At 38.0% G+C, this 26,561-nt stretch overlaps 1 protein-coding gene across 1 annotated transcript in view; it reads left to right on the forward strand.

Moving 5' to 3' along the window:
* USH2A (usherin) overlaps nucleotides 1-26,561 on the forward strand; it is an 894,134-nt gene that overhangs the window by 479,010 nt on the left and 388,563 nt on the right. The window contains exons 35-37 of the mRNA XM_003419876.4: nucleotides 2,741-2,892; nucleotides 10,540-10,702; nucleotides 19,058-19,060. Of these exons, the coding sequence (XP_003419924.2) occupies nucleotides 2,741-2,892; nucleotides 10,540-10,702; nucleotides 19,058-19,060 (318 nt within the window). The remainder of the gene's footprint in view (nucleotides 1-2,740; nucleotides 2,893-10,539; nucleotides 10,703-19,057; nucleotides 19,061-26,561) is intronic.

Genomic DNA, 26,561 nt, shown 5'->3' on the forward strand with positions numbered 1-26,561 from the left:
TCTGATATCAGCAGTGATAATCCTCATTTCATGCTCTCTCCTGAATCTGGCTTGAATTTCTGGCAGTTCCCTGTCAATGTACTGCTGCAGCCTGTTTTGAATTGTCTTCAGGAAGATTGTATTTGTGTGATATTAATGATGTTGGTTGAGAATTTCTACATTCTGTTGGATCACGTTTCTTTGGAATTGGCCCAGATATAGATCTCTTCTAGTCAGTTGGCCAGGTAGATGGCTTCCAAATTCCTTGGCATGGATGAGTGAGCAGTTCCAGCATTTCATCCATTTGTTGAAACATCTCAACTGGCATTCCATCGATTCCTGGAGACTTGTTTTCCAGCAGTCCCTCCGGTGCGGCTTGGACCTCTTCCTTCAGTACCACCAATTCTTGATTACATGCAACCTGCTGAAATGGTTGAATGTCAACCAATTCTTTTTGGTACAGTGAATCTGTGTATTTCTTCCATCTTCCTTTGATGCTTCCTGGCCATTTAATATTTTGGCCATAGAATCCTTCAGTATTGCAGCTCAAGGCTTGAATTTTTTCTTCAGTTCTTTCAGCTTGAGAAATCTGGAGTATGTTCTTCCGTTTTGGATTTCTAACTCCAGGTCTTCGCACGTTTCGTTATAACACTTTACTTTGTCTTCCCGAGCCACTCAAGTCAGACATTTTTTACATTTTTTACTAGTTAGACTAAATTATTGTTAGGTTTTAAGAAGACTTCAGGGGATATTTTTGGTTTAAGTTTTGAAGATTATCTCAGGACAATAGTTTCTGCTGTTCATCCAGCCTCCATGGCTCCAAAAAGTTTGGAGTCTATGAGAATTTAAAATTCTGGTCTGCATTTTCCCCCTTTTGATCAGAATTCTTCTATAGAATCCTTAATCAAAATCTTCAGTAGTGGTCGCTGGGCACTACCCTGTTTTTCTGGTGTCATGGCAAAGGAGGCAGTTGTTCATGAAGGCAATTAGCCACACATTGTATATCCTGCTCCTGTTTTTGACTCTCCTTATTCCTCTGTTGCTCCAGATGAGTAGAAACCAATTGTCATGCCTTTGACAGCCACTTACAAGCTTTTAAGACCCCGGGCACTACACAACAAACTAAGAGGTAGAGCAGAAGTACCAAACACACTATTAGGCCACTTAACAAGGATGTTCTATGCAACCATGACCCTAAACCTCTGTCTTAGTCATCTAGTGCTGCTGTAGCAGAAATACCACAGGTAGATAGATGGCTTTAACAATGAGAAATTTATTTCTTCACAGTAAAGTAGGCTGAAAGTCCAAATTCAGAGCATCAGCTCCAGGACAAGGCTTTCTCTCTCTATTTGCCTTCTCATCAATCTTTCCCCAGACTAGGAGCTTCTCTGAGCAGGGACCCCAGGTCCAAATGATATGCTCTGCTCCTGGCACTGCTTTCTCGGTGGTATGAGTTTCCCCTCTCTGTTCACTTCCCTTTCCTTTTTATCTCTTGAGAGATGAAAGGTGGTGCAGACCATACCCCAGGGAAACTCCCTTTACATTGGATCAGGGATGTGACCTGTGTAAGTGTGTTACAATTTCACCCTAATTCTCTTTAACATAAAATTACAATCATGAAATGGCAGAAAACCACACAACACTGGGAATCATGGCCTAACCAAGTTGACACATATTTTGGGGGGACACAATTCTATCCATGACAACCTCCAGACCAAGGAATCAAATCCCATAAGGAGGGTGGTGAGAATGGTTGTACAACTAAAAGAATGTAATCAATGTCACTGAATTCTACATGTATAAATGGTTGAAGTAGTGTATGTCTTACTCTATATATTCTCAACAACAGAATAAAAAGTTTTGGTTGAATAATAAAGATGACTATATTCAGTAGGAAACCCTGGCGGTGTAGTGGTTAAGTGCTACGGCTGTTAACCAAAAGATTGGCAGTTCGAATCCACCAGGTGCTCCTCAGAAACTCTGTGGGGCAGTTCTATAGGATCACTATGAGTCAGAATGGACTTGACGGCAATGGATTTATTTTTATATATATATACACAACCCCATCATGAGTGTCTCGTGAACGTAGTGCATACGGTCAGCTCAAGGCTCTAGGTGGGGGCAGTTTAATGTTGTGATTGTGAGCTCCGGCTCTGAAGCCGGACTACCTAGATTCGAACCCTGACTCGAATTCTTGCTAGCTGTGTGGCCTTGAGCAAGTTACCCAGTCTCTCTGTGGTTCCTTTTCCTCACCTATAAAATGGTGATAATAATACTGCCTCCAGGTTAAGTGAGTTAATAATGTCGGGTACTTAGAACAGGGAGTAATACATTACGAGTAATACATAATGCATTAACAAATAAGGTCATTTTACTTTTGAAGCACATCTATCGACGATATCTTTTATCTCTTATAGAGCAATAAATATTGTGAATGTGTTTAACTTATTCATTTTTGACATTTCTGATATGGAACACAAGTTAGAACAGTTGTCATGGTGCGACTGAAAGACTCCCATGCTGCAATCCTTGGGTTCTGTTTCTGCCTCTGTTACTAAGGAGCATGACAATTTTATAGTCAAAGGCTTCAAACCTCTTTTACCCTTTGGAAAGAGGCAGGCTTTAGACCAGGTGAAACAGCAGATACTACGTCTGAGTGATTTCATGAAACTAGAAATGATGTTAAGAAGTACTTTCTTTTTTAAAACATTCTTTGCTATTGTCTAGTATTTATACTAAAAGCAAGTTATTGTCTTTCCAGGTGTTATAACAAGCTATGGATTATATCTAGATGGTGTATTAATTCACAATTCCTCAGAACTCCGCTGTCACGCTCATGGATTTGCTCCTTGGAGCTTACATTCCTTCCGACTCCAGGCATGCACTGCCAAAGGTTGTGCGATGGGCCCACTGGTGAGTATGTGAATTTACATTCTGGGGCTGTATTAAGTGTCAGATGACAATGAATATCAAGGAAGGAGTAAATGGTGGTGACTCGCACTGAGCGCAGCTAGCCTTTCAAGCAAGATGGAAGATTTTCTTTTTATAAAATTTCATTTAAGAGTCACTACAATTTTATACTCAACATAAATTTCAAGACTGCACATAGGTCTGGTGAAGGACAGAAAATGCATTTTAAGGAATGAGCAGTAAGTTGGCAGACTTAGTAGACACAGATAAAATTTAGGCCAGTTTAGGGAAATATTTAAAGCAGATGTTTCACTCACTAATAATACATTCAACAACTAAGCAAACCTATAATTAACAGTGAAAAATAATTGAAAGTCCATGACTGTCATAGTATGGCAACACTGATCCACAAAATGTGAGTTAATCGATTAAAAGGTAGAGTTTATTTCATGTATTAGCTCTGTTTAAAATATTAAAAAGCAATGATGTCACTGTGAGGACTAAGGTGTACCTGACGAAAACCACGGTGTTTTCAATTACCTCGTACGTATATGAAGAAAAATTGATGCCCTTGAATTGTGGTGTTGACGAAGAATGTTGAATATACCATGGACTACCAGAAGAATGAACAAATCTGCCTTGGAAGAAGTACAGCCAGCATGCTCTGTAGAAAGGAGGATGGCAATTGTCTTCAGTGCTTGTTATCAGGAGAGACCAGTCCATGAAGAAGGACACTGTGCTTAGCAAAGTAGAGGGTCATGGAAAAAGAGGACGACCTTCAACAAGATGAATTGACGCAGTGGCTGGAACAGTGGACTCACGCGTAACAATGGTTGTAAGGATGGGGCAGGACTGGGCAGTATTTTGTTCTGTTGTGTGTAGGGTTGCTATGAGTTGAAACTGACTGGATGGCACCTAACAACAACACAACATTAGACTGAAATATTTTTACTTCATTTGTCTGATATAAGAACAGTATTTAAAATTATGTTTTTGATATCCAGTTTCAGAAAGCTATGATTTATGCCTGTAATTCATTACCACTAAAAAGAATTTTTTAATTATTTTTTTTAATTTTTAATAAAACTTTTAAAACCCAATTCGTGGTACATAACTGTCCAACACTAGCATGACGTTCTATCATTTCCAAACATTGTATTTTACTTTTTTCTTGATTAAATAGATGTAACTACTTTTAAAGGAAATACTCGTTATTTTTAGATATTTTTGGCAATATTTCCTAATGTTCCACTGTTTTAATGCACTCCGTCTTCCCTGAAGAGTGTATTATATAAATATTATCTTGAAAAACAGCTGTAATTTTTAATTTCGGCCTCCTTATTTTTGATCACACCTCCCATTTCATCTTACAGATTGGTTGCTTTCCAAGCTGTTAACATCATCTATCGGTAGAGCTGAGCTGTAGTTTTTATTGCCATTAAGCATTTTATGGCCAGGATCCCTCTGATGGATACTTAGTCTTAAAAGCAGGAATGGCTTTAGGCCAGCTTTCCTTCCCCATTCAAAAAAAAGAAAAGAAACAAAAGAACACCTCACAGGGGCTTGAAATTTAGACTTTCTCAGGAATATAAACTGCAAATTGTGATTCTGGCTCCTAAATTGGCTTCCACAGTGTCTCCTGATGTTCTGAGAACTTTAAACAAGGGGTACTGTTATCAGTCTGTGTCCTCCCCCAGCGGTAGGCAACCTTAACCTTAAGAAATCAAATGACATGATGCCCTGATGGGAACGGGAAAAACAGAATTAGATTGTAAAATCTACACTGCCCCAGCCTCAGACATTCTCAACTCCACCCTGACTTGAAGTACAGTTATTTTCTCCCCTTGGTACTTTTCTTTCTCCTGCACTCAATATGCAAACGCTTTCCCCAAGCCAACTGTCCATCTCTAATCATGGGGATTGAACAACAGTGTCATTATTTAGAACCAATAATTATATGCTGCCAAGAAGTTAAAACTCCTGATCTTCATTTGGTTTTTGAAATTATTTTGTACCAATTAAATATTATGTCCCCAAAAGATCTGAGTATTCTAAATAGCCATAGGTACCCGTCACAACCCTGGGAGAGATTACAGATACAGCTCTTTTTTGTTGGTGATTTTAAAAAATATGTTATTATTGATTTAAGAAATCTATGAATCAAGCTTAAAAGCCAGACTTTTCTATCATTAAATTATATGTGATATTCAAAAAATTTTAGCCAAATGTAGCACTGCTGTATACATATCTCTTAAAGCTATTTTTTTGCAAAGCCCAGTGTTACAACAGATTTTTTCATTTCATTGAAACCTATATATATATATGTGTGTGTAGTTTTTTAAACTTTTGTTGGAAGAAATAAAATACTAAATTTTTGGAGTCATTTTTTTTTTTTTGGTTCACATAATATTGTTCAATAATAATTCTTGGTTTTTAGAAAGAAAACCTGTTATTTTTTGTTTTTAACATTTCTTGCATATTGAATACCACTGTTATCCATGCATGTAGAAAAATACTATCCAGTATTTTCTATAAAAAATATGCTCTGTAGTCTTGCACATGATATGGCTTACACTCAAAATTAGCAAATTGCTCACACAATAAAAAGAAAAAATAGGAAAGAAGAAAAATTTCGGCAGAATAGAATATTTTAAAAAATACAAATATATACACAAACTTCATATTAACATTTTAATGTCATTTTAGCCAATTTTTTTTCTGAGCATGGCTAAAATAATAAGCAGCTGTTGTTATTTGTTTTTCTGAAAGAATTGCTCTATCTGTCTTAAGATTCCCTGGTAGTTCAGTTACAAATATGTATTTGACTTTTAAAGACATTCCAACATAAAAAACAAATTACAAATGCCCTATGATCCTAATTTTAAGATACTTTTTATATGGATTGATTGTCAAATTAAATCCAGTAATTGGGCTTTTAGATATCATCTTGTCTTTCATGATATCAGGGAAGTTTTCTGCCAAAAAGTCTTCAACAATTCTCTCTGTATTTTCTGTTTTCCATCCCTGCTCTGATACTTCAATCACTCGTAGGTTATTTCTCTTGATAGGGTCCCACATGATTCTTAGGGTTTCTTCATTTTTTTAAGTTCTTTTATCTATTTCCCTTCAAATATATTGGTGCCAAGTGTTTTATCTTCAGTGTCACTAATTCTGACTTCCAGTTCCTCAGTTCTGCTCCTCTGATTTTCTATTGAGTTGTCTAATTCTGAAATTTTATTGTTAATCTCTGAATTTCTGATTGCTGTCTCTGTGGATTCTTGCAGCCTATTAAATTTTTCATTATGCTCTTGAGTAACCTTAATTTCCTTGACTGCTTTATCTGTGTGTTCCTTGGCTTGTTTGCATTTTGCCTGATCTCCTACCTGATGTCTTGAAGAGTTCTGTTTATTAATCTTTTGTATTCTACCTCTGGTAATTCCAGGAATACTTCTTCATCTGGAAGATTCCTTGATTCTCTGTTTTGGGAGCTTGTTGAAGTGATCACAGTCTGCTTCTTTATGTGATTTGATATTGACTATTGTCTTCGAGCCATCTATAAGTTATTGTCTTTGAGCCATCTATAAGTTATTGTATTAATTTATCTTATGTTTGCTTACTGTGTCCTAGCTTCTTGCTTTGTTTTGTTTTGATATACCCAGATAGTCTGCTCGAGTGAGCTAGCTTGATTATTGGAGCCTTTGAAACTCTAATGTCCTGTCACCAGATAGCTAGAGCTGTTACCAGATATATGAGCCTAGGAGTCCATTCACTTTTCTTGTATGGATTCTGCTCAGATGTCCAGGTAGTCAGTCACCAAGTATGTGGTACAGGCTCTCACCTGCGGTCTTAGAGGAGCAGTGGTGATTGGTGTATCCACAGGTTTCTGGTTGCAGCAATGGGTCACATTCTGAGCAAGGTGGGGGGCTAACAACCATCCCCTGAGTGCCTGTGAGGAAGGCGCATCCCCGTTCTCTAGAGCACACAGTTGGGGGGGCTCTACAGCTGTACCATAGGCACCCAGTGCTTTTAACTGTAAGAGCTGGGAGGCACCACTTATCCTCAGACCCCTGTCATGAGTGGCTAGGTGGCATGGGTGGAGCCACCAGTCCTCAGGCACCTGATGTGGGCAGGTGAGTACCCTACTTAATAGGCAGAGCAGTGTCAGCTGTCAAAAACCCACCACTCCACTGCACAACTGAAACAGTTAAAGTCAGACATCAGGCACATACACCCTTCTACTGTGACAACAAGGGCCCAGCTGCTGAAATGGGGCCACACAGGTCTATGCAGAGGTGAAAGGCATTCAAAGTCCGTGGACTGCTTGTGCCTGGACAGGAGCCACTTCTGCCCTAAGTTTCCAGATTAGGGGAGCCAGCAGATTATTTTTTCCTGGTTTGTTAATATGTTCCTTCTCCAAGGCCAGAAGAATGGCTCAGGATGTACAGCAGAACCTGTCTCAGACCCAGAGAAATTGATTGTCACTGAGGCAGGCTCAGGGCCTGGGGCAGAGGGAAGAGGGATCAGACAAGTAGAAGAGAGTTCTTTGCAAAGGGGACCTATTGGATCCACACAGTAAATTAGACACAAGCACTTATCTTATGCCGAGAGTGCTGTTTTTCACTGATTCTGGAGGTGAGAATAAACTCCGTGCCGCTGCCGCTCTGTGGCTAAGGAAGCCATGTCCCAAACACTACTGCCAGCCCTGCTGCAGTCACGCCAGGGGATTGGGGTTGAGGGGCACTGGTTTTTGCCAAGTCAGGTCAGGCAACTCCTCACTGCTTCTGAACTGCCTCTCCCTCCCCTGCTGCTCAGTCAGATTTCTTAACTTTGATGTTCAGGGATCCTATCTTGTCATACCAAAAACCAAAGCCAGTGCCATTGAGTCGACTTTGACTCATAGCGACCTTATAGGACAGAGTAGAACTGCCCCATAGAGTTTCCAAGGAGTGCCTGGTGGACTCGAACTGCCAACCCTTTGGTTAGCAGCCGTAGCACTTAACCACTACGCCACCAGGGTTTCCTATCTTGTCATACATATAATCAATTCACTTGTTTCTTTTGGTTTTTGTTGTAAGAGGGACCACCAGAAGCATCTGACTACTCTGCCATCTTGGCCCCACCTCCCTGGTAATTGGGTTTTTAAATGCTTGAAATAATGAAATAAATTATCACAGAATGCAACAGAAAAGAACTTTTTAAGTGATTTCTCTGATGACACATTGGATTTCTCCATAAGCAAATCACTGTTTGTTTTTTTGTTTTTCCACTTAGCCAATGTTAGATAGCACTGGTGCAGTCTAAGATTGGGAATTTTATGACTGTGTCTGGCCTTGGAACAGTCATTGGATCCAATTCTCCGGGGCCCACTTAAGGGTGAGGTGGGAAACTACAGGCCACTGCTGTGTGATATGGCTGAAAAGATGTCTCAGTTTCTTGGGGATGACATGCTTATTCAGATAAATACACATGCACACATACAGACTCTCTCACTCTCATCCTTCCACGGTCTTCATATTTTACAGGGAGACAGATAAATATGTCATTTTAAGACACCTAAATCTTAATGGCAATATGTGTTATGGAAGAGAAAACCCTATATGGAAAATCTGCCTTAAGCCTGCTATTATTTTCCATGCTTCTTTGGGAAATGTATTTATTTTGCTAAGCCTCCATTTTCTCAACTATTATGAAAGAAAAATAATGCCTACCTTAAGAAGTTGGAGTGATAAATTAAATGAAGTATTATTTAAAAAGGGGTTTCTTGCACACAGTAAGAGTTTTATTAAGGATAAAAATTTTATGAAGATGAACAAATTGCACATTTGTTCTCAAATTTTTTTTGTCTGTATCAAGGGAGACTTCCAGGTAAGACAAGTCAACTTTTCCTTCCCAGGGCCTTTTCCTTAATATTCTTCTTTAGGAAATACAAGTTTTTAAAAAAGTTGGGGGATGGGGAGACTGGGTCATAGTAAAAGTACTATTGTCAGATACACACTTTATGCAAACACAGATAAAATAAGATTGGAAATTTGTGTTCAAGTTTCTTATTGAGAAAAGTTAACTTTTATAATTAAAAAGTTTTAAAGCTATTTATAAAATAAAAAAGGAACACACGTGAACCCATGATCATAGTGTTTTATGAGCAAAAGATCATGATTAATCTAACTCTTTTACCGGATGTTCAAGTTTAAAACAATGTAAGTACACTTTGTGTATTAATTAAGGCTATTTGTACAACTATAAACCAAAGTAAAAAGTGGAGTGTTTACCCAGAAACTTAAAGAAATTTAAAAATATATTTATTTTGAATTAACCAGATATTTGAGAATAATATATAAGAGCATTGAATTATCTGGAATTGCCTTCTATTCCTTACTTCAGCTTTTTCTGTCTCATTTTGTTTGGAATCCTTTAAAACTACTTTTCATAGAGTAATCTGAACTATACACATAGACATAATGAAACCAATTGCATTGTTATGAAATATTAAAATGATGGATTAATGTTTTTCCAATCATTTCTTTTATCATTTTTTGTACACAGCTATTACACTAAAAAAAGAATAGGAGTTACAGATCTAAAGAACCCTATAGCCTTTCTCAGATGAAAATAAAGCATGTCATGACCTCATACTTATTAAAAATTAACACTCTGTCTTTTTCACATTTATTTTCATAATTGGGAAAGTGTATTCACCATAACAAATAAAGGTTTAATAATTGAGAATATTTGCCTGCCCAAGGATTTCGTATCTGATCACCTTCATCTGAGGCATGAGCCTACTTTAAGAAAAAGGTCAAAATTATCAACATCTTCAGTAAATTGTAAAAGGTCAAACATTTATGAATGATGCTTAGAAGTCTGTGATAATGGGTTAACCAAGTTTAAGACAGTGATTAAAAGATAGTCAAATATCCTGAAGCCCTTTCTGCTTTCTTGCCAACTTCGTCTTCTCTGGCCAATTAGTTTAGCTGTTGAAATCTCTCTTGTCAATTAGGGATTGCATTTTATTTCAGAACACTTCTCTTTCAATAATTCATGTTTCGCTCTTTTCTCCATAGGTTCATTAACACTATATTAATGAAACTTTTCAAACTTTTTTTTTTAATGATTGTACTTTGGGATGAAATCACTCAGGTGTGTTTATTTCTTGATGTCTGGCATGATGCCATCTTTACATACCTGGAGCAAAACAGCTTGCAGAGCTATTTTAAAGTGTATGTATCCAGATGCTTGAAGTGGCCTTTTAACAAAGCCCGGAAGTCTCACTTCAAGCAGGAACTCATGAAAACAGGCTTGATGTAGTCCTTCTCTTTGGCAATCACATAAAAATCATTGTTGGGCAATTCTAAAAGTAGTCTGTGGGTGTGCCCAGCCATGAGGACAATCACAGTGTGAGCTGATCCACATTTTCTGGAAATCATAAACAACCACCTTGGTCACCAGCTCAAATTTTAAGCTTACCAGCAGGAGGGAAAAAAACATGAAGTACTCTTTGATCCTGCTGACAAAATGAGGTATTCATACAAGATGCTACTGTCAAAATAGTTTACTTCACAGTGAAGAGAGAGTCTTTGAAGAAATATGCTCAGGGTGCAACATGGACTTACTTTATTTGCAAATAAAAATAACTCTTTTTTATACTCATAGGTGGAAAATCGAACTCTAGAAGCCTCTCCTGAAGGGGTAGTAAATGTGTTTGTCAAAGCAGGGGGACCCCGAGAAGCCCATGTGAAGTGGGAAGAGCCTTTTTCCCCAAATGGACGCTTAACATACTCAGTCCTTTTTACCGGAATTTTCTATGCAGATCAAGGTAATTTGTTTGCAATCTTTAAATGTTAAATAACATTAGAAAACAGTTTAATTTTCTTTGAAACTGTTCTTTCAGCCACAGATTTTACTTTTTTTTTTTATCTTCCCTAACAATGGAAGAGCTAGTGTGGCCCTTCTCAAGATGGGGTCTGCAGACCAGCAGCAAAGGGCTCACCTGAGAAATCGTCGGCCATCAAGGAGTCTCAGGCTAACTCCAGACCTAGAGAATCAGAAACGCTGGGGTGGGGCCCAGCAATCTGTGTTTTAACAACCCCTCCAGGTGGTTCTGATACACTCTAAAGTTTGAGAACTACTGGCCTAGTGCATATTCTATATTCTTTCTCCTTTGCTTTGCAAGAGACTTGGAGTCCCTGGTTGGCACAGATGGTTAATGTGCCCCCTGCTAACTGAAAGGTTGGAGGTTCAAGTCCACCTAGAGACACCTCAGAAGGCCTGGTGATCTACTTCCGAAAAATCACCCATTGAGACCTCTGTGGACTACGATTCTACTTTGACACACATGTGGTCACCATGAGTCAGAATCAACTTGACGGCAGCCAGTATGGTTTGGTTTTTTAATAAGATGTTTAAAACATAAAACAATATTCATACAAAGAGATGAGCTTTAATTTTGTAGACTATCTTAAATTAAGCTATTTATTCTCACCATTTTAATATTTTTAAGCTAAATTGGCATTACGGGAGTATGTCCTAATAAATTAACTAAACACAGCATTGACCCTATAGAGTTCCTTGAAACCACTATGAAAAACTATCTGATTCGATAAGTCAGGTGTGTTTCACAATATGGTGCTTATTTTCAACAAACCCTAGCATAGAAAAACATAGGTATGTAGTTTCTCACGTACTTTGGACATGTTATCAGGAGGGACCAGTCCCTGGAAAAGGAAATCATGCTTGGTAAAGTGAAGGGTCAGTGCTCAAGCACAACAGTGGTCATGAGGAGGGCAGTGTTTCCTTCTGTTGTCCATAGGGTTACTATGGGTCGGAACCAACTCGATAGCACGTAGCAAAACAACGTCTTTTTATTTTTGCTGAGTTTCCTTTTATTTTTTCCAGAAGTGGCCATACTATTTTTAAAGAAGATGTTTTCAGCATTGCTTTTTTAAAATACTAGCAAATATACAATAATATGGGTGTAGTCATGCATGCCATTAACAGCAAAGTAATTTGCATTAGACTTTAAAATATTTCTTTTTTCCGGAATTATCGTCAACTCTTTATACGACCTAAACACACCCTTAAAGTGCAAAAACGGGAGGACAGAAGAAAACAGACTTTCCTAAGCTCTAAAAGAACGTCCCTATTTGCCTGCTGGGTTGGTAAGCAAATGTACGCTTCCAGTGCATGTCAGAGTCTAAGCTGATCCCCTCCAAGATCGGTGTGTCCCTTTTTTATGCAATCAGGGCTTTGATGCATTCTGCTGTGAAGCACTTGTAAGATTATGAGGTGAAGGAGTGATGATCGATTTGGAAAAAAGAAGCAAGATTTAGGCCGGACCTAAGACAGCCCAGCCATTTCCACCAAGGCAGCCCTGTGAATAATGCAGGAGCCATGTTCCCCCTTGTGTTTAATCTTGCATTGTTTTTGCAGAGAAAATTTCTGCTTGCCTTCTAAGTCATGTCATCTTCGGTTGTCATCCCGTCTCTCAAACCATCAAAACGGTATTAAATGTTGCAAAGCTGCGCAGCAAGAGAACTTTCAAAAGTCAGAATCCATTTGTAGAGCAGCCCTTGTAGCAAATGTATTCTGTTCTCGGCAGAATTTTCCTTCAGTTCTTTCCACTGAGAAGTTTACTGATTTCTCCCTGTGGAATCTGCTGGAATTTATCGGTTCATGGTTGGCAGTCACAGATTAAGGTAAATGTCGATCCGTAATGACCCTCTACATGTTAGCATTGCAGTAAAGCTGGGCTTTTATGTCAAAGATATCGGAGAGGGAGCCATTACACATGACAGGGGTGATCAAGGGACTCCAGACCAAGGCAAGCATTATTAAATATTGACTAGTTCTGTGATTTATGTAGAGCTGGAGGAAAAAAGTGACTTTTTAACCATTATATATTCTTCAGCAACGAAAACCAGCCATTTATCTCCTGCTGGTAATAAAGAAGAGAGTGCCTGCATATTTTAGTGGAGGCAAAACCCGGTCTTATAAATGAGATGGACTCCTTCATGATAACATTTCAGTTTGTTAATTGCCAAAAGCAAAACAGACAAATCGGAATCAATTACAAGATTTGACTTAGAGTTTTGTGACATGTGTTCTACTCTGGGGATGGAAGGGGGTGAAGTTGGAGGCAGAAAGATCAGCTTGGGATGCGCCCCGGGAAATTCATTTCATTGGCTCATTGTTGCTGGAACTCTGATGTCTACCGATATATGGAAGGACTTAAATGCTGTCTTGTCCTGTCACCCGTCAGTGGTTGGATGACATTGACACTGAAGATGAGAAGGTCTGTTTAGCTCTACGAGAAGCGAATTAAACATTAATTCATCAAAAGTATTTAAGGTATTATCTGTTCACTAGATTTATACAAAGCTTATTGAATTGTCTGGTGGCTAATTGGTTATTTCCTTGACCTGATGAACGACTGTATTTCATCCTTTCTGGGATGGCTGCTGAAGAGGTAGGGTTGGAATTTATAAGATAGGAAAATTGGGCTGGTAGGAAGCAAGGCTAGCTTCTCAGTAAATGTGCCCACAGCCAGGACACTATTTTGCTGGGCAAGAGTTTGGGCTGTCTCTGGAAGATGCTATTTTACACATCAGTTCAGATTCTGAACTAAAGTTTTTACAAAGTCAACATTAGGTTTTTCTTTTTTTTTTTTTTTGACATCATGTGAGGAAGCACGTATCAAAGTGTGATTCTTAAAAATTATTCACTTTTAACCAGGTATTATATCCTCATGAATCAACATTTAAAAGATACAAATGTTTCCTACTCTAAACCATTCTCAGAGGAAACCAATGTGCTCGGTTTCTTGTTTCCTTCTAGAAATATTTTATGTATATGTCAGTAAATATATATATCCTCACAGATATATGCAATCTCTTCCCACATACACATCCTTTTTACACAAATGCCACCATTTTGTACACATTATTTTTTACCATGCCTTTTTTTTTAGTTTAATAATTTCAGAGATCTTCTGATATTTTTAAAGAATATCCTCGTTCTTCATACAACTGCATAGTATTCCATTGTAGATATTATCATCATCAGTTCAACCAGCTCCCTATTAATGGAAATTTAAGTTGTTTCTACTCTCCCGCTATTTCAAAGACTGCCTTAGTGAATAAATTTGTAAGTATGCCATTTCATGTTTTTATATCAGTAGAATGAAATTTCTTGAAATGGAATTGCCAGATCAAAGAAAATGTGAATCTGTGGCTCTGTAAAACGTTGTCAGATTCCCCTCCTTAGAGGCCTTACAGTGTACACTGTCCGTGGAAAAGTACGAAGGAAGCCCTATCTCCACGCCTTAGTCAACATAGTAGTCAAACTTCTCGTCTTCGCCACTTTGATATGGGAAAAGTCAGTGTATCTCGCAGTATTTTGAATATGCATTTCTCATTATGAGTTAGTTTGAGTGTATTTTCATATGGTAAAAAAACCATTTGTATTTCCATTCTAGAAATTCTCTATTTGTGTCTTTTGCTCATATTTCCATCGAACTTTGGGAGTTCTTTCTGTATTAGGGAAATTTGTTAAGTGAGTTGCGATCTTTTTCCCTTTTGTCATCTTTTTTTAGTCCTGCAGTGCTTTCACATTTTTAAACGTTATATTCAGTTTTTTTAGAATTTATACTGATCTAATACGTAAGGTACGGATCAAGCCTTATTTTTCTCCCAGGTAATATCCCATCATCCCCAAACCATTTATTAAATAATTTATATTTTCCCCCTCTGGTTTGAGTTGCCATCTTTAAAAGGTACAAATTTCCACCTTTCTCTATTAATATGTCTGGACAGATCTGTATGTTTATTTACATTATCATAGTATTTTAATTATTAAACCACTAAAATATATTTTAATGCCTGGTAGATTTAGTCTCCCTCATTTTTATTTTATAGAATTTTCTTACCTGCTCTTCTTTATTTTTTTTCAAACAATATTTATAAGTTGCCAATTCCCTCCAGGAATCTTGATGATATTTTCATAAGAATGGTATTGAATTTATAGACTAATTTAGGTAGAATTAATATCTTTATGATGTTGAGTCTTTCTAATCAATAATATAATAATAATTTCTTTTTTCTGTGCCTTTCAGGAGAGCTTAATGTTTTATTTATATTTGTTGTTTATTCATTGATATTTTATGATTGTGTATAATTTTATAATTAAATTATATGTCCATTTTACATATTAACACTAATAATTAAATAATGTAAAAGAGCCCCCTTTTAAAACGATGCTTAGATTTCACTATTAGATGCCTGTCTTAAGAAAGCCGTACTTCCAAATGTTTGTATCTGTCTACTGGGTGATCTTTCTTCTGATCGCTATAAGCACCTGCGTTCTTTTTGTTACTATGATTTGTTTTCAGGTTTCCTAAAGCAGAGAAATCTTACCAGGTGGGAAATGATAGCCTGGTTAATTAGACTGTCAACTAGTTTTTAATAAACCAAACCTGAGGTGTATACAATGGCGCCAAAGGTTGGACCTGAAGCATCACTGCCCTTACAGAGGTTGCAATGAATAAAGAAGACACACTGAGCCAAGTCGCTCTCAAGTGTGTGAGGAAAGGAGAAACCAGGTACTGATGTGACACATGAAACAGAGCTAATCGGAGGAAGATTTTGGAAAAACGGGGCCTTATCCTTGGCTTTAATTATGGGTCAGAATAACCAGGAAAACATAGTTAGAGAATAACAGCCAGCACTAACAACTGGGAATGGCAAAAACTAACAGATTACCCAGCCCACACTGGGATACATTACAGTGTCCCCTGCCTGTGCCTAATGTCCACCATAAAAGAAAGAATTAGCGCTTAGTTCTGTGGGATTCTACCTGATTTGAAACATCCATTCAATTATGGAGAACATACGATGCAAATTAGTTTTTCTCAGGTATTCAGGTGCCATTTACTGACCTGGAATAAGCGATTTGCTCGATGGCTCTCGAGGGTCCTCAGTCACCTTGCCTAGGTGAGCAGCTGACTCCGGGGATCAGTTTACAGCATCGTCAGGATTGCTTCTCCCCATGCATCTGAATTAACTAACAGTTTAAATCATAGCTAATGTGCTTGTAAAAGTTCCTTATGAAACAGTTTGAATGTGTGACTTCTTTCTTAATGAAAGAAATGTGTAAACTTAGGAATAAAAGCCAAAAATCACTGACAACGTAACAGTTGCAATCTGGCTTAGGTGATCCTGGTTTTAAAATCACAGATTCTGTTTATTTAAGTGGAGGATGAAAACAATGCGTGATGAGGATGTACGTTCAACAGTTTATAAAATTTTAAAAACATTTGCAGCTACAAATGCTATAAAGCCACCTACTTGTCAAGAAGGAAAATAGAAACAATTTTATTAAGAGAAAAAGAATATTCAGAGATCCTATAGAATACTTTTTAGAAATGCCAGTCTCTTGATTATTAGATTTCCTGTAGACACTCCACAGATCCGATTCTTAGGAGAAAGCGCCACGTCTTAGGTCGCGCATCCTGCTTTTTTCTTAACAATTATGGAGACATCCTCTGTGAGTAGTTTAATTCTCCATTGACCTTCCTTCGGAGTGACAGCTTGCTTTGCGTCTTTGCGTTTCTGAGCAGAGCACTAAGGTGTGCCAAGAGCTGGCTCCTTCGAGCTCTGTTAACGTTCACATGCTCTGAGGAGCTGGACTGCGGTTTCCTTTTCAGCTCCAAACACCTCTTTCTCCTGGTCCCCTACTTCATGCTGTGGTACAGAATAAAGATGTTCATTCGAGAAAGAGAGGATGTGGATTAAAAAAATAAAAATTAAATTAAAAAAAAAGGAAAGGAAAAGAAGAAAGAGGGTAGATGGCAATGATCCTTCGGCATCAGCGAGGAAAACGTCGTTTTTTAAAAAAACAGATCGATAAATTCGTAGTGGTGAGACTGAATCATTTTATTGATCTCTGAAAATTTTCCCAAATATGAGAAGGAGAACAAGACAGAGGCTCTAGGCAGTTTTTTCCTGAGTATATACTTCCAACCAGAAAGGAGTCTTTTAAAAAGAAGAGTGAAAAGCGAGGAAAGGGGAGAAGGAAGTCTTGAATTAGCATCTTCAGATGCTGTCCTTGTGGCAAGAACTGATGTGCCTAAAAAAAAAAAAAAAAAAACTTGATTAGCTTGAGGACTGTTTTTAAAAAGACTGAAATAAAAATTTGGAGGAAAAAATATATATATAAGGCTTATCTCTGGGTGGTTGTATCAAGAATTTTTTTTTCTTTTTTCACATGCATTTTTTAAATTTTATATAATAAGTATGCATTATTTTTGCAATACATTAAAAAAAAAAGAGCTGGTGGGAGCACAGGGTTCCAAAGCAGAGTTATGTGGAGCCGTCACAGCTGCTTCAGGCTGGAAGAGATGGCAAGGGTGAGTCAGAAGCTATAAGGTAGAAACCTAACAAAACAAAGCCCATTGCCGTCAAGTCGATTCCGACTCCTAGCAACCCTATAGGACAGGGTAGAACTGCCCATAGGGTCTCTAAGGAGTGGCTGGTGGATTCGAACTGCCAACCTTTTGGTTAGTAGTGGAGCTCTTAACCACTGTGCCACCAGGGCTCCCAATAGTTGCTAGAGGTGATCAAACAAAAACACAGAGGGTGACTTTTCTGCGAAATAAACAAGGAAACCAAATAGCAGTGGCCGGAGAAATAAATGGAACCATTGATAAATTAGGAGTCCTTGGGTAGTGCTAAGCAAGAGGTTAGAGGGTTGAGTCCACCCAGAGGCACCTTGGAAGAAAGGCCTGGCAATCTACTTCCGAAACATTAGCCATGGAAATCCCTGTGGAGCACAGTTCTACTCTGACCCTTGTGGGGTTGCAGGGATCTGAACTGACTGTATGGCAACTGGTTTTATTTTTGTTTATAACTGAGACATAAAGATTGTGTTATGAAGGCACCAAGGGGTGGAAGATTTCAGTTTCTTTTTTAGGTTAGGAGACAGAGAGCAAGGGCGTGAAGTTCTCACTACATGCGTGGCATCTGGGAGGGGGTGCTTTAAAGACCAAATAAGACATTTCTAGGTAGAGATGCTGTTGTGACTAGATGCCTTTGAGTCTATTTCAACTCATAGTGACCCCATGTGACAGAGTAGAACTGCCCCATAGGGTTTCCTGGGCTGTGACTTTACGGGAGCAGATCGTTAGGTGTTTCTCCCATGGACCCTCTGGATGGGTTCGAACCACCTGCCAACCTTTAGTTTAGCAGCTGGGCACTTAACCGTTGCGGCACCAGGGCTCCTCAGTAGAGAAGATAGTGATTGCCACCCCTCCTTTCTGCAAAAATTTCTTTTTCCCGTTTTACAATTGGAGCCAGTATCTCCTCCCAACATCAGTATCACGGTGTTTGCCCCTCAACAAGTATCACATCTAGGGACAAAAGAAAGGGAAAATGCAGCTTGCACAGGTGAAGAGAGCCCTGCTGGGTTTAACCTAGATGAATGCGTATCTTTAATGTCCTTAATACACCAGCATCCAGGATGGGCTCACCTTCTCCAGGAGTTTGCAGTCACCAGAAATGGTGCTTTAGAGGGTCAATATATTCAAATGGTATTATGTCTAAAAATCAGGAAAATGCAGCCCATCTTTCAAGGTTACCTAGAGAAATCCAGAAACTTTTGCATACAACCTGATTGTCTGGGTGCCTTTCCTCACAGAATAAACTGCCTCTTGTAAAAATTTGTAAAAATTACAAGGGGAAAAAAACAGAAGCATTTGTTTTCTTGGGAAGGCAAAGAAAATAATTATCTGTGGAAACCCCTTCAACTTCCAAGGTGTCTGCAGGACGGCTAATGGTGCGAGGCAAGGGGCAGCTTTGTTTTATGGTCCTTGATGCCTGTGTTCTAGCCTGGAAGGAAACGTGCCCTTTCAGAGTGCTGCTTGCAAGGAATGCGGTGTGTCTGACAGCCGCCCTCTGGGAAAACCCGCTGCGGGGATTGTTCCGGTGATGCAGTACAGCTTGTAACTTGGAATCCCGTCGGAGAACTTTGTAGTTGCCCGTCAGTCAGTGAGAAGATAAAAGAGGCAGCTTCTTTTCAAGCAATTTGAATTCATTTCCCTGTAATGAGTTAGAGGGTCAGGCTGCAGGTGAACTCACTCAGATCTTATAAAGCAAATGTGGCGAGTGGAAGGGTAGAGCAGTGGGTAGGGGGGTGCCGATGTCAGCCTGGCCAGCTCTGCTCTGCTCTGCTGTTGGGGTTCACTTCATTTTAGGGCCACTTGTCCTGGTGGACCAGTGGTTAAGAGCTCAGCTGCTCACCAAAATGTTGGCAGTTTGAATCCACCAGCCACTCCTTGGAAACCCTGTGGGGCAGTTCTACTCTGTCATGTAGGGTCACTAGGAGTAGGAATCGATTGATGGCAACGGGTTTTTTTGTTTGTTTGTTTGTTTGTTTTTACTCTGACTTTAGGAGCCCTCGTGGCAGAGTGGTTCAGTGTTTGGCTGCTAACCAAAAGGTCACCAGTTCAAATCCATCAGCCGTTCCTTGGAAACCCTAAGGGGTGTTTTACTTTGTCCTATAGGGTCTTTATGAGTCAGAGTCAAATGGGCAGCAATGGGTGAATGGGTGGCACAGTGGTTAAAGTGTTGGGCTGCTGACCAAAACGTCAGCAGTTCGAAACCCCCAGCCGCTCTGCTGGAGAAAGATGTGCAGCCTGTTTCCATAAAGATTACAGCTTCGGAAACCCTTTAGGGACGGTGCTACTCAGCCCTGTAGGGTCAGTAGGAGTCAGAATTGGCTGGAGTGCAATGGCTTTGTTTTTTGGTTCTACCCTGATTTCAGGGCCCGTATTTTCAGAAGTACAGGTTAGAGGAATTATAGCTCTATCCCATTTTTTAAATAAAGGACCAATATATGAAAATTGAAACCTTGTAAAAGTCTCAAGTAGCAGGCAATAGTATTTCAAGTACCCACATTTTAAAGACATTGTGTGTACTAAGTAAGGGTTTTTTTCACATGATATAATTATTCACCAAACAATTTATTTTAAAGGCATAGCAGAAATTAAATGAGTGTATTTTTAGGAAGTTCTTTGATTATAAAGCAGCAGCCCTGGATCTCTCTCCCTGACCATTTCAGATATTGTGTTAAAATCAACTCAAGAGAAAAGGAGCCCTGATGGTGCCATGGTTAAGTAGCTGGCCTGCTCACTGAAAGGTTGGCAGTTTGAATCACCCAGCAGCTCCTGAGGAGAAAGACCAGGTGACCTGCTCCTGTAAAGATACCAGCCTAGGTGTGTATATTCTCAACAACAACAACAACGAGCTGAAATATTTTAAAACATCAACCCAAGATATATCAGGGATTACAACTGTGGAAACAATTCTTAGGTTCAAAGCAAGTACAGTAAGCATCCCGGGGGGTGGGAGGGGGCGGGAATGGAGGAAACCACTCTCTCCCTATCTGTGAAGCAAATTTCTCTTCTGCAAAAAATAAATTATAGTTAATACATTTTAGCATAAAGTTCCAACACATTTCTGGAGGTATAAATATACACAAATATGAAAACACAGTACCTTTTTTTTTTTTTTACCTAGTATTAAAAATCATTGCTATATTATTGCTGCAAATATGAACGGGCAATAATAAGATATATGTCATCGCAAACATTTGGCTATAGAATATATATCCACTGAAAATATTGACAATTCTGATTGTATATCACGTTATGGGCAATAAAGCTATAGAAATATGTAATTAGGACATATTCTTCCACAAGAATGGAGTTAAGCATTAATTTATCAAACTTATTTAAGCACTCATCTGCTCACAACACTCACAGCAGCTTATTGAATTTGTGTCTGGTACCTAATTGGCTATTTTCTTGACATAATGAACAAGCGCAAACTCTATGCTGTTGTGTCTATTGAGGCGGCAGTGTGATGGTGAAATGCAAATCCTAACCGTGGGCTGCAGGCAGGCAGGGGATTCTGCCTACGGAGGTGGGAGAGAGCTCTTAACTGCAGTGTGCTGGTGGCCAAGTTCATGTTTCGGACAATTATGTCTCCTCAGCGGGGAACTCCAAAGTCTTACCTTTGACTTTGAAAGGCTTGACATGCTTAAAAAGCAAGCAAAGAAAGAAACAAAAAACAAATTCCCCTTTATAGGAGGGGAAACATTTAAAAATGCTCAAGCCATTTCAAACTCACACCAAGGCTGACTTCGGGGTTTCTGTAACTTGCGTGCTGAGGCTCGCATGGGGAAGCCAACCGCGAAATTGCTGCACGATAGGTTTTGTGAACATTTAAGAACTAGGAGTTTCAACGTGGGCCAGTGGTGGTTCAGTGTTAGAATCCTCACCTTCCACGTGGGTTAAGATATAAATGTTGCTTTATTTTGCTAAATTGATCAGAGATTTAAATTCGTGTGTATTCTGTGGCCTGTTTCTGAATGGTTCAGTCTATCCCTGTTTCCCTTCGAACCCTTCCTATGGTGATTTTATCTTTGCGTTTTCAACGTCTTAAATATTGAGAAAATACTTTCATAACTTTTAGGTAAAGTTTCTATACTCCCCCTTCAGTTTATTGGCCATTTTTGTTTAAAGGTCTTAGCTATTCTCATATGTATATTCTTCCAACTAAACATTTAATGGAGTTGGAAAACTGCTGCTGGTATTTCTAATGGACACTCATTTTTTAAGTTAATGCTTGAGGAATTTACATCTTCAAAAATTTCGGACCCAGAAGTGTGCCGATTCCATTTATTTGGGCATTTTACAGATCTCAGTTAAGTTTTGTAATTTGTGTTATGAAGACCTTATATTTCTTGTTAGACTTATAGGTAGTTTTTTTTATTCTGTGATTTTGATCATTTATTTATTATGTATTAAAATAATTATTATTGGTATTACATTTGTGTTTTAAAAACATGCCATTTTCACCAACACTTCCTTTAAACCTTTATATACCTCTAGGTTTTAGGTTAACAGTGGAAGCCCTGGTGGTGTGGCTTTTGAGTGCTACGGCTGCTAACCAACAGGTTGGCAGTTTGAATCCAACAGGTGCTCCTTGGAAACTCTGTGGGGCAGTTCTACTCTGTCCTGTAGGGTTGCTCTAAGTCGGAATGGACTCGACAACAGCGGATTTTTAAAAAAATTTTTTTTGAAGTTAACAATTCTTCCAGCTCTTTTGAAATAGAAAATCAGAGGTACTTAAAGATTATCCCCATGACCCAGCGCACTTTGTTACGTGGACTTAACTGGATATAACATATTGACAGACAGGACGGATGCTTTTACCTTAAACAAAAAGAGCTCTAGTTCCAAGTTCTTTATCACAAATAAAACTCATACAATATGATTTTTTCAATAAACCATAACCAAATTATTTGACCAATCATCTGTGTTTCCAATCATTCATTTGAGATCATTAAAATAAACTTAGGCAATAAATACAAAAGGCTTAAAATATTTGTATCCATTAGCACAGAAATTCTGAAATAATCTGATAAGTGCACAAAAGTATTTGCAAAATTATGCTCCTGGCAAAATTTATTTGTATAGCAAAAATTTAGGGGAAGGTATTCAGAATCGACTCAGTGGCAACGAGTTTGTTTTGTTGACTTTATTCCTAAATGTCCAACTCTGTGGGTTAAATTCACTGTGGTGAATCCATTAAGAAGAGTATGCATATGCATATTTATTGATCAAGAAATATATTTGTGACATTATCACTGTTAAAAAACAGTATCATACATATTTTGCAAGTATCATATAATTGCAAAATATGACATATAGATTTAGATGTATGTATATCTGTGAAAAAATATGAAAGAATTTATACTAAAATATTAACATTGAACATCTTGAGTTTTTAAATGGTTTTAGCTTTTTTCTTCATATTTTCTGGCATTGTCGTAAAATTTACAATAAACAAGTATTTCTTTTATAACCAGAACTAAAGAAAGAATGACAGAAGAAAAAAAGGGGGAAACTTGGGTAGTATGTGTTGTTACATATGTGTCATCTTAGGCCAAGACTATTGAAAGATTTTAGAAAACAACAGAACTTAAAATTCCAAACTCTCGTGAAAACTTGGGAAAAAAGACTTGAATTCATTGTACCATGAGATATTAAAAATCTCGGACCTCAGTTCTCTTTTTTGGAAGTCCAAACCAACTGCAATTACTATTTATTACCATCTTGCTTTCACCAGAATCCTTTAAAATTATAGTGGTTCATATTCATTTTTCCCTAATAATTTATTTCTTTATGATAATAGAGTTTCTTATTATCTTTTTGCTTTGGGTACTCTCTATTTCCTGTTCAATGATTTACTATTATGGCATATGTGCAGAAGTTATCATACTAGAAAAATTATTATGCTGTAATAATTATGGTACCATCAAACTGAATTAAATTATGTTTCATTGTAAATAGTAAAATGTATTAATTTTTTAAAAGCCTTTTTATGCCAATGTGAATAAATAAAGTTACCTTCATGTGCTTTTATTAAACACAGTGACAGTACAAGCCAAACTGACAGGGCAGATAACAAATCAACTCCCCCCTTCTTATAGCTCTTCGCTTCCGGGTAGCTCTGAAATCAGCCTTCTTAGGACTATGAATTAAGTACAACGGAGTGTGCAGAATCTGTGCATTCTGTGAACAAAGTTGCACCCCATTTTGTACTGGCAGACTTTGGTACAATGAGGTTTGCTCCCTTTGGCTTAAGATGTTAATGAACCCGCATTTTAAATGTGCATTCTAATTTTTCCTTTGGCGTACTAGAACAATGTGCCCAGTAGAAATACAATGCAAGCTACGTATGTGATTGAAATTTTCTTCTGGGCACTTTTAAAAAAGTAAAAAGAAATGTTATTGCTGTTGTTGTTGGTCCTGTTGAGTCTCTTCCTACTCCTAGCGACCCTTTGTACCAACACAACAAAACACTGCCTGGTCCTGCGCCATCTCACGGTCGTTGCTATGCTTGAGCCCATTGTTGCAGCCACTGTGTCAATCCATCTCGTTGAGGGGCTTCCTCTTTTTCCCTGACTCTCTACAAAAAGAAATAGTTCCAATTTTAATAAAAAGAAAACCAAAACCCATTGCTGTCGAGTCTATTCTGACTCATTAATTTTAATAGTATTTTGCATTTAATCCAATATATCCAAAATATTATGATTTCAACATGTCATCAAATTTAAAAATTATTAATGCGAAAATCTTTACAGTTTTTCTCCAAGTCTTCAAAACCTAGTGTATATTTTACCCTTCAACTACCCCTGAATTCAGGTGTTAAATTTTTATCAGAAACACTTGATCTGTATTTAGACTCCTTGAAATTTCAGTTTCGTGAACAGATTCTCATACCCAGGCTCTTCCAAACATAGTTAAACATTTTTAAGTAATCAAGTCACAGACTTAATACTTACACTCAAATCATGAATTTAAACTAAACTTAATACCTAAGTTTAATTTATTAAAATGAAACAAAATTAAAAAACTTCAGCTCCTCAATGACAAGACCAGCACATGGAGAGCTGCCATTGTCTGGGGCAGCCCAGGGTTATAACATGTTTATAACATATTGGCACACTTGGGAAAGTTAAAACTAAGTCAATGTCAGATTATTGGGAAAGTTTTGTCAAGGCAAGAAATAACTGATTTTTTTTTTCCTTCTTGAATCCGCTGGTTACAGGTGGGTTCATTTGATGACTCTATGTACACAACATTGCCCATTTTCTAATTTTCCTTAAGCCTAGTGTATTTAGATGCCAAATTCTGCTGAAATCTGTCTCCCCTAGATCTCCTTGTTATCTTTGGGGTAACCCTCCATTGTTTGTATTAAATATTAAGGGGGAAAATATTTACTTTATTATTTTTACTTCATTTGGTTAAAGTTGTACCATCATATTTTGTTCTTGCTTCTCAACTGTCTTATAAATCATGTAAATACTTACAGTAAGCATTTATGGAGTGATTCCATAATACTTTGGATCTCTAGGTCTGTCATTTGCCCAGGAAAGCTAGAAGTATGTCTATGTCAAATGGCGTCTTCCATCAAGTTTACAGCAGCATTTCTTCCTAGCAGTACAACTTAGTGTAATGGCGTTTGGCAGTATTGGCATTTTTGATATGACTTCTTTTGGCTAGCTCAGCATTCTTAAAAAATAAATAGTTTTTTCACTCTGTGATTGAAAGGGTTAAATAGTACCAATTCATTACCGCTCACAAAAGGATTTATTTTGTTCTCATAAATCAGTTTTATTCCACATTTTTATTATTCCCTTGGTGAGCTACTCCAACTGAAATCAATACAAGCGCAAGTGACACAATCAATCTAGATATTTGATTATGGATTGGAGGCCCTACGTTTGCTCTATGCCTTTTAGCCAGTTTTTTCCTGATCATCTCCTGAAGAACTGAACATTCTTCTTGGCATCTGTGAGTTACGAGTGTGTTTTAAAAGCACATAATCTTCATTTGTATACTGGCAATGCAAGTATAAAGGTAAATACTTAAAATATGTTAATACAAGGCCATTAATAAACTTTTCAAATTGCTCAGTATTTTTCTTAAGCTGAAGTCAAGTTTACAAACGAACTGCATTCTTTCCTAAAAACTAACAAAAAATTGGGCTAATTAATATGATTGGTGGCTGTAAACTGCATTCTTAGCCTGTTTGGTAAAGTGATTAACGGTCATCTATTTTTACGCATTTATTTAGAACCTCACCACACTCAGTGGCCTAGGTTAACAATAAGAAAGTACTTAAGGGGCATAAAATACCTTTGAAGGTATGCAGGCTGCTTCATTTCTATAATTACCCAGACTGGAAAAGCCACCATCTGGGGGATTTGAAAGAGAAAAACGGTCCAACTTTAAATTAAAGAGCAAAATTGATTAAGTTGTTGCTCAAGAGGCCAACATTTATATATCAAACTCTTTGCTTTACAAACAAATTTATATCTTATGATCCTTTACATATTGAATGCTTATTTTAGGACTCATGGTACCTCATTACAGTTCTCCTGTCTCTGACTCTAGCCACCTGTTCTTGGTTTTTAAGCCAATTTTTAGCAAAGGCACAATTAAATCATTCTGTAATTAATTTTCGTATATTCAGAATGAGGCACTATTTGGCACAGTTATTTAATTATTTTCTTAAATTCCAAGGTAACGTTAGCATTACGGGTGCTTCTTTCAGACGATATGTTAGCCTTATTTAGCCACTTACATATTTTCCCCAGGATCTGGAGATACAGAAGATTTTATGTTTTTGGCAAATTACCTTTGGTTGTACTGTGTGCAGGAGCCCTGTTGGCACAGTGGTTAAGCGTTCGGCTGCTAACCAAAAGGTTGGCAGTTCAAACCCACCAGCCACTCCACAGGAGAAAGATGTGACAATCCGCTTCCATCGAGATTACAGCCTTGGAAACCCTCTGGGGCAGTTGTACTCTGTCCTATAAGGTCCTATGAATTGGAATCAATTTGATGGCAACTTTTTCTTTTTTTTTTGGTACTGCGTGCAGAGATAAACTCTGGCAAATCAGTTTTCCTCTGAAAGGCTCACGCACGACTCCCAAAGTTTTAGAAAGTCTTTTCAAAAGCACTTGAAACAGAAACCCAACCTTTCCCTCAAGGACTCGTTAATAACTTGTCAGATACTCCCATTAAGTCTTTAGAACAGTAGCTATCAGGTCTG

Source organism: Loxodonta africana, chromosome 25 (genome assembly GCF_030014295.1).
Source record: "Loxodonta africana isolate mLoxAfr1 chromosome 25, mLoxAfr1.hap2, whole genome shotgun sequence".
In the NCBI taxonomy this organism is placed as follows: Eukaryota; Metazoa; Chordata; class Mammalia; order Proboscidea; family Elephantidae; genus Loxodonta; species Loxodonta africana.